Source organism: Salmo trutta, chromosome 27 (assembly GCF_901001165.1).
Source record: "Salmo trutta chromosome 27, fSalTru1.1, whole genome shotgun sequence".
Lineage (NCBI taxonomy): Eukaryota > Metazoa > Chordata > Actinopteri > Salmoniformes > Salmonidae > Salmo > Salmo trutta.
In genome coordinates this window covers 8790390-8798923 of record NC_042983.1, presented here as the reverse complement: position 1 = coordinate 8798923, position 8534 = coordinate 8790390, and the positions used below count along the sequence as shown (strand labels likewise).

At 40.1% G+C, this 8534-nt stretch overlaps 1 protein-coding gene across 4 annotated transcripts; it reads right to left on the bottom strand.

Moving 5' to 3' along the window:
- Nucleotides 1-255: 255 nt before the first annotated feature.
- On the bottom strand, nt 256-4812 carry tbx3b (T-box transcription factor 3b). 4 transcript variants are annotated; one of them, XM_029716552.1, is made up of 7 exons: nt 4151-4812; nt 3768-4035; nt 3435-3581; nt 2684-2760; nt 2489-2586; nt 1764-2359; nt 256-1603 (listed from the first exon to the last, which is right to left on the bottom strand). In XM_029716552.1, exons 1-7 carry the CDS (start codon nt 4522-4524, stop codon nt 1178-1180), a joined length of 1986 nt encoding a protein of 661 aa, XP_029572412.1. In that variant the 5' UTR covers nt 4525-4812; the 3' UTR covers nt 256-1177. The 4 variants fall into 4 exon arrangements, with proteins under 4 accessions (XP_029572412.1, XP_029572413.1, XP_029572414.1 ...); XM_029716553.1 differs by lacking the exons at nt 3768-4035; nt 4151-4812 and having other exon boundaries at nt 3435-3721; XM_029716554.1 differs by lacking the exon at nt 256-1603 and having other exon boundaries at nt 2297-2586.
- Between the last annotated feature and the right edge of the window lie 3722 nt (nt 4813-8534).

Genomic DNA, 8534 nt, shown 5'->3' with positions numbered 1-8534 from the left:
ATGAAACGTACGGGATAATTTACAAATATATATATATATATTTTTACAAAGTAGTAGTTATAAGCGCTATGATAGTAAACGATTACCGTAATAGTAGGCTAGCCTAATAATGTATTTTATATACTTTTAGCATGCAAATGTTAAAAACGCACACAGTAGGGAGGTAGGAAATTAAATTTGAACTTTTTTCGTTTTAAATCAACTGAAACTTTTCAAACATAAAATGCACAGACATGAGCATCCATTCAAGAACCTCCTCAACCATTAAAACAGAATACTTTTATTTCGTTTAACGTTATTTTGTTGAGTTTATAACACGCATTCAAGAGCAGTTATTCAAATGAACAAACATGTTATAACAAAGAGCTTTGTAGGCATATAATGGGTTATAATAAATGATAGGCATACAAGATTTTCCCCAAAAATATTGTGACAATTTATTTTGATCTTCAACGCATGCACATAATTACAGCAATTAAAAATAGCTACATTTTTTTAATTATTTTTTTTATTTTACCTTTATTTAACTAGGCAAGTCAGTTAAGAACAAATTCTTATTTACAATGACGCCTACCAAAAGGCAAAAGGCCTCCTGCGTGGTCGGGGGCTGGGATTAAAGATAAAATACATAAAAATAAAAAAATGTTGAACAAAACACACATCACGACATGAAATGGTTATGTTGACAGTATTGTCAAACTGAAACTGCAAAAGATATTGATTAACTGACCGAAGCCACGCCATTAACTTTTCAATGTTTAACAAGTCAGCAAAAACATTCCTCCATAAAAAAATGAACGGTTATTTAAAACGAATTTTCAAAACTTCCTTAACTATTTTGTCAAGAACAAGAAATAAATAATATTTGAACTACACACGTGCTTTGGTTGTAAAATACAGTGGTTTATAGTGGTTCATTGCATGGCTGAGTGATATATAAAACCATTGGGGATTTATTGCAAATAAACTTCAGTGCCATCAGTGAACAAATTACAGTATCATCAACACACAAGCGCAACCATAATTCACAGACTCAAACAATGTTTTCTATTATGCATACATTCAGCATTAGAAATGTGAAAATGCCATTTGGTATGATAGCAAACACCTCTATCTTCATTCATCAGGCTATGAAAAAAAAATAGCTCAATTTTAATCAGTTTGTTAGATTTATGACCTAGGAATATGAGTCTCTGTCTTGATAGGAGTCTATACCTCTGACCAACTGTTGTATACATTGGAGCTGATCCATGCAATCCTTGTTGCATAAGCGTTTTGTAGCTAACGCACCAGAACCCTGTAACGAGGAATCGCTGTCTACCTCTGACATAGGCCTACAGTCCAATGGAGCAGCAATCGGACTATTTGCAATAGTGTGACAATTCACGTCTCTATCAGTCATAAGGTGAATAGATGTCGGGGGCGTCGAACAGTTGTCTGGTAGGCCTACGCTATTGGGAATGGAGTATGGTCTGAACCGGGTAGGAGGGCGCACTGGGCGGCGATGCACTGGGGTTGATGCTGTGGTGGAGAGAGCAGCCGTTGCGGCCAAATAGGAGTAGGGATAGGGGAAAATAGCACCAAAAGGAGAAACCGTGAGGCCCTATATGGGAAACAAAGAAAGAGCGGTTAGGGCTGCAAAGTTTGCTGTTATTTTCATGACTTATTTTCACGACTTAAATTAGCCTAATTAATTGACGACGTCATAAGCTTAAAAGCCGCCTATTGAGTAGTGTTGCTGAATTAATAGATGATAGGCATACCTGCGATGCCATAGCATGCTGCTGAAAGTTCAAGGGTAATCCTGACGTTCTTTGTACAGAAGATACTGGGATACCAGCCGTGCCCATGGTGCACACTCCGTCAGATGACACAGCCATCAGCATGTGCCCCATTGCTGTTGCTGCTACACTGGATACAGTTTCTCCCTGCATGTTTACTTGGGCATTGTGTAGGAGACGGTGAGCGACACCCAAGGGGTTGAGAATATATCTTGTCCAATCCGGTGGATAAGAATAGCAGTGTGAAAACGTGTTGCGTCCTAAGCCTGTGATGCGAGCGCTTTGGTCCGTTTCCACGGTTAAAGGCTGGAAGTGTTCTGTTGCCCTCGGATCCTCTGCTCCAAAGCAACGTGTCATACCACCAGTTATGGCGTTTATATGGTCCTGTTTTGGATCCTCTGAGTCTGTTTCGGTCCTAAGTGAGTCCGTTGAAGCCCTGTCCGCTTTGTCGTGGAATGTGGTAACATTTGGCTCAGGTTTCAGTTCCTCTGTGGTGGTTGAGATTTTTCGCGAGTCTTGTCCAACATTATTCCAATGTTTGCTTTCTTGACCGCTTTCATTGTCACTTTGGCAGCCCTCTAACATGATTGGTTAAATACAATGTTGTTTGTAAACTGAGAACAAGTTGAGGCTAAACATTTTACCATTACAATATATTATGGGACGAAAGGTACAAATGTATTAAATTCGTTGTCATACAAACTCACCGATTGATTTTGCATTTCCTGCGCTTTTCAGTGGAGCCTCATCCAAAGAGTCACCAGAGGTTTCACTGAACTTTTGTATATTTATCCCCAATTGTTTCCTAATAAAAAAAGAAACATTTTAGTAGGCCTATTGACAATTAAGAGTTTCTAAAAGTATTTAGTATTTAGATTTACATTTGTCGTTTTTTGTCTCACTTTTTTTCTCTTCTACCATTGCCAGTGTCACGGAATCCTTTGGCGAAAGGATTGTTATCAATTTTCATTTGTGTGATCTGAAAATAGAAATTACTGTTAAGGACTGTAATGTTTCTAAACATTAGACCAGTAACTACATTTTAACACTATTAATCATAGACTCATAGGCTATAGGCTAGTGATAAGCCAGGAGTTGGCCTATAAAATCCTTCAAACGTTTCCAACCAAATCTTTGTCCCCAAGAACTTTGTAAAAGGGGTTATAAGCAGTTAATAAACGTTGTGTAAATATATTGCATATTAAAACAAAGTATTTGAAAACACAAACATCAACATTTCATTACATGCCAAATATTGAGCCTTGGGCATAATATGCTATAGAGTATATATGTCAGTAATTAATTTAGACCTGGATTGAAGTCTATATAACTGCAATAATTGTTCATCACCATCTATAAACTTTTTACAAACTCTTTATGCATAATATATAAATGTGTGTGTATATATATATATATATATATATATATATATATATATATATGTGTGTGTGTGTGTGTATATATATATATATATATATATATATATATATATATATATATATATATATATATATGTGTGTGTGTGTGTGTATATATATATATATATATATATATATATATATATATATACAATTTATATTTTCCAGAGTGTTATCAATACGAAAAATACATTGATATTCTGAAATTTGCTTTATGAAATTATGAAGGGCCTACCTTATCGTTTTGGTATGCAGTTACAGCAATGAATTCTGTCTCAGAAAAGACATAGGTCCTGAACGTGCTATAAGGTAGTTTGAGGATATCATTGGCCCTCACAACGTGAAACCTGGGCTGGTATTTGTGCATTGAGTTAAGAATCGTCTGTAATTGGAGACAACATACATTTAAAATAATACATTAGGCCTAGTCATCAACTCGAACATTACGCAGTTTAAGAAAAACTAGTCTTTCAGTTATATTTCAATATAACAATACATTAGATGAGTTAAACTGCACTGTAAATAGACTACATTACTAACACAAAACGCTAGTATTTTTGGAACTTACAAACCCATGCTTGTCCGAGATGTTGTTTGTCAATTTTAGTTTGTGAAAATTGACCACTTTTGACATCCATTGCTCGCCAGAAGCGGGACTGTCTGGGTGTATGTACATCCTCTTTGGCATTTCAGGATCTGCCTTTCCTGACACCATCCAACGGGAGTTGTGGAACTTGTACCTGAAGTCGTCGGCCGCCACAATGTCCATGAGCAAAATATATTTTGCCCTTTGGTTCAAGCCAGTACATCTTGCTTTAAACGGTGGAAACATCCGCCTGGAGAAAAGGTAAAACACATCGATTCTAAATCACAGATGTACTATAGAATATAGGCTGAAAAAAAGAATAACTTTATAGGCTATGGTTATTGGTGATATTTTATAACATTTACCTTCCTGATTTTGTTATGACCATTTCAGTGCCGAATTTGTGGAATTGTGTCCAAAGGTGCCTTGTCTCCAAGTGAACTTTTGGATCATCCTCCGTGGCTTCCGTCTCCAGCGTTTTAGGAGGACTGAGCTTGGCAGACTGGGTTGCATTATGCTGTTCCAGCGAGGCTTTGCGGAGGATCGTTTCAGCATTGACCGGATCCAGCATGGGATGCCTTTGCGCAACAGGCAAGTGAAGAGACCCGTGGGAAGTTAATGCAATGGCAGGAAAAAACGGAGGTTGTCGGGCCAGCATTGCGTCGAGGGTGAAATCCGAAGCAGTGTTTGGTAAAAACGGTTGGAATGCCATATCTCCTGGTACAAGTGGATCTCTCATTCATGAGTGAATCCTCTTCATGTCAAGGTAGGACAACCGATGTCTTGAATCATTTCTTAAATGCACACGTTTTGATATTTGGAATAGGCTATATTCAGTCTAACTGTCACATTTTCTCAAGTGTATTTCAAGCTGGTATTTCGTTGCCATTTCATCGTAATTACAATGTAGCTTACCCTTTTCAGAAGACAAAAGTAGACCTGCCCATATGCCACCTATTTCAATTTTCGATTAAGCTACTTTGTGTTAAATCCGAACAAATGTTACCGGTTGCATTCGAGAAGTGCATCTCCATCTCATTCCAAGGAATTATCTTCTATTCTTAGCATTATATTAGGCTACTAGGAGAAAAACAAACCCAGAATAGAGGCAATAGCCTATCCCATCAAAGACCTAGCGTGCACTTAGCTCATGTTCTTCCTTCCCGATCTGTGAGAATATGTTACGAAGTCCGAGCCGGAGTTGATTGGCTCTTTGACACTTTGGACCTTGTATATTCTATTATGGGTGTGGTTTCACGGGTCAGGTGGGTAGAGCGGTTCAGTAAGCAGTATTGTAACATGGGGTGTTGGGTTCATATGCAGTTCGGTCTCTGCCACTTCACTGGTGATCGAAAGACAACTTTGCAAGAAACGCCGAGCCGTATAGTCGGAGTGTTCGTGAGCAATGAAGGATTAGTGAGCTGTCCACGTGCGTCTGATGCTGAATTCCATTTCTCATCAATAATTTGGCTGGGTAGACTTAATATTGTCCTATTTATATTGCCTTGCTGACATTTAAAAAGAACATAGGATACACCCGAGAAAGTCAGTGATTGAAGAGATTCAGTGTGGTATGCAAACATACTGTAGTAGACAGTAGCCTATGTTTCACTTCACAATGAATGAGCACAAAATAGTGGATTTACACATTTATCATAAATAAGTGTGGTTACCCAAACTACCAGCTAAAAGGCTGGAGAATGTCTAGTTATTAAAAGTGTAAGGTCTTTAGGCGAATCCATTAACTATAAGCACAACTTACTTTTAGAATTATTGGAATCATAAAGATATTTCAAGTTTAGGGCATATTTGACAACTATTATCCACTATAGGCTCATTTTAAATAATTAGGATTGACAATTAAAGTAAATGCCTCTGGCTATAATTCAAATCCAGTCTTGTCATCAAGTAGGCTATGTTTATTAATCTCTCAAATCATAAACATGTTCAGACAGTGATCATTTCAACACATATGTCTGACCCCCAGACAACAATTTCAAAGTCAATCACTCTGTCTACCTCCTCTGTTGTCACTCTATCTGAAGTGTTTCAATAGTCCATCTTCAGTCCATATTACATACTCAAATGTTTTATTTTATAGACCAATACCATCTTCAACTGCTGCATCATCAAGGAAATACCATTGGCCATCCTAAACGCTGGTATGCCTATTAAAACACATTCACTTGCTTCAGTCTTCCCACACCATTCCTGGACCCACACTGTGACAGCCTTGTGACATGAGAACAGTGCTACATGGGTACAGTCTACAGTCAGCGCCTTTACTCTGCACAGCTACTATATATATATATAGTATATATACACCTACATAAACGTATTTGGACACCCCTTCAAATTAGTGGATTCAGCTATTTCAGCCACACCCATTGCTGACAGGTGTATAAAAGTGAGCACACAGCCATGCAATCTCCATAGAAAAAAACATTGGTAATAGAATGGCCTTACTGAAGAGCTCGTGACTTTCAACCTGGCAGAGTCATAGAACGCCCTGCTAGTGCTGCCCCGGTCAACAGTAAGAGCTATTATTGTGAAGTGGAAACGTCTAGGAGCAACAACGGCTCAGCTGCGAAGTGGTAGGCCACACAAGCTGACAGAATGGGACCGCTGAGTGCTGTAGCGCAGAGCGCGTAAAAATCGCCTTAGTTGCAACACTCATTACCAAGCTCCAAACTACCTCTGGAAGCAACGTCAGCACAATAACTGTTCATCCAGAGCTTCATAAAATGTGTTTCCATGGCCGAGCAGCCACAAAGAAGCCTAAGATCACCCTACACAATGCCAAGCGTCGGCTGGAATGGTGTAAAGCTCACCGCCATTGGACTATGGAGCAGTGGAAACGCATTCTTTGGAATGATGAATCACACTTCACCATTTGGCAGTCTGACGGACGAATCTGGGTTTGGCGGATACCAGGAGAATGCTACCTGCCCGAATGCATAGTGCCAACTGTAAAGTTTGCTGGATGAGGAATAATGGTCTGGGGCTGTTTTTCTTGGTTCGGACTAGGCTCTTTAGTTCCAATGAAGGGAAATCTTAATGCTACAGCATACAAAATGACATTCTAGACAATTCTGTGCTTTCAACTTTGTGTCAGCAATTTGGTGAAGGCCCTTTCCTGTTTCAGCATGACAATGCCTCCATGCACAAAGCGAGGTCCATACTGAAATGGTTTGTCGAGATCGGTGTGGAAAAACTTGACTGGCCTGCACAGAGCCCTGACCTCAACCCCATCAAACACCTGAATTGGAACGCCTACTGCGAGCCAGGCCTAATTGTCCAACATCAGTTCCCGACCTCACTAATGCTCTTGAGGCTGAATGAAAGCAAGTCCCTACAGAAATGTTCCAACATCCAGTGGAAAGCCTTCTCAGAAGAGTGGAGGCTGTTATAGCAGCAAAGGGGGACCAAATCCATATTAATGCCCATGATTTTGGAATGAGATGTTTGACGAGCAGGTGTCCACATACTTTTGGTCATGTAGTGTAGAAGGTCTGCCAGCGATTGTCCAGGATGGATTAGTCTCTGGATATAGTTACAGAGCTTTTTATTGCTCAATGGCCCATGGCAGGCTAGGAACGTACTAGTGAAACCTCTTACTGAGTGAGAGCGGCAGGTTCGGGACAACAAAGTCTCAGACAGGCGTTCAACCTCCAGTGTCATTGGTTTGCTTTCACCAAAGCTGCCGATGTTAATTTCCTTTCTGCGATTGTTGAGAACCGGATCTGTGTGAATTGTTACAAGGCATCACTACTACTATGCTATAGGTTGCTTTCATCTTCTAATACAATTCAAGCAAGGCAGTCACTGTATACAGTACAGTGTTGCAGAGCTGTCCCAGTGACCAAAAACAAGGGATCGCTATGACAACCCTCGCTGTGAAATTAGATGATACCTCAACATGGAACCTTTGTGTATAGGCTTCCCTATGTGTCTCTGATCAAATCCTGAACTAAATATGCGTCGTATTCTGGGTTTACACTAGATACACAGAAGCGAATGGGACTGACGATGACCCAATCTTTTTTTGTCAGGAGAGGAAGGGGAAAACCCTGCCTGTCCATCAGCCAACTTCAAAAAGGCCCACTGAGTAATCTGAAACAAGCCGGAGAATGAGAGCAAACAACATGCCTGGCTGTTATTTGTGGGTTTGGCCACAAGCTACGTGTGAAACCTGTCACAAGGGACTAACCTCAGATTTCTATTGGGTCACTGCCCAGTGACATCCTCTTCCTGCAAAACTTCTACATTATACCCCTGTTAGGACATGAAGGACATAAGGGGTCCGGACTCTGGGACAACACTTGCCGAGGGACCTTGGGGGAGCTTGCCATCAGTAGATTTCAGTCTTGTTGCGGTCACCTAACGCTAACTGTCATCAACAAAGGCAGCACTGGTATCACCCTATAGTGGAAACAGTGTACACACTACGCATGTTGTACACCCCTGGGTCAAGCCGTGCCAATCAACTTTTCGTCGCCAGGGTTCAATGTACCACCCTCCACTGTACGTTCCCTGACCTCTTGGGCACTGAGAGCTTGAATAGCATCCTTGTCTCAGTCCAAATAACAGGAAGTAAAGGTGTTATGTTGACAGGCATTGTCCCTTTTCTTTTATGCACCAAAGTTACTTTAAATTAAGCTTATGTCTTAGTCATAAGGTAGAGTGAGATGGCCAGAGGAGTGTGTTGGTTACAAACACACTGACAAACCACAGCACACTAAAAGTCTG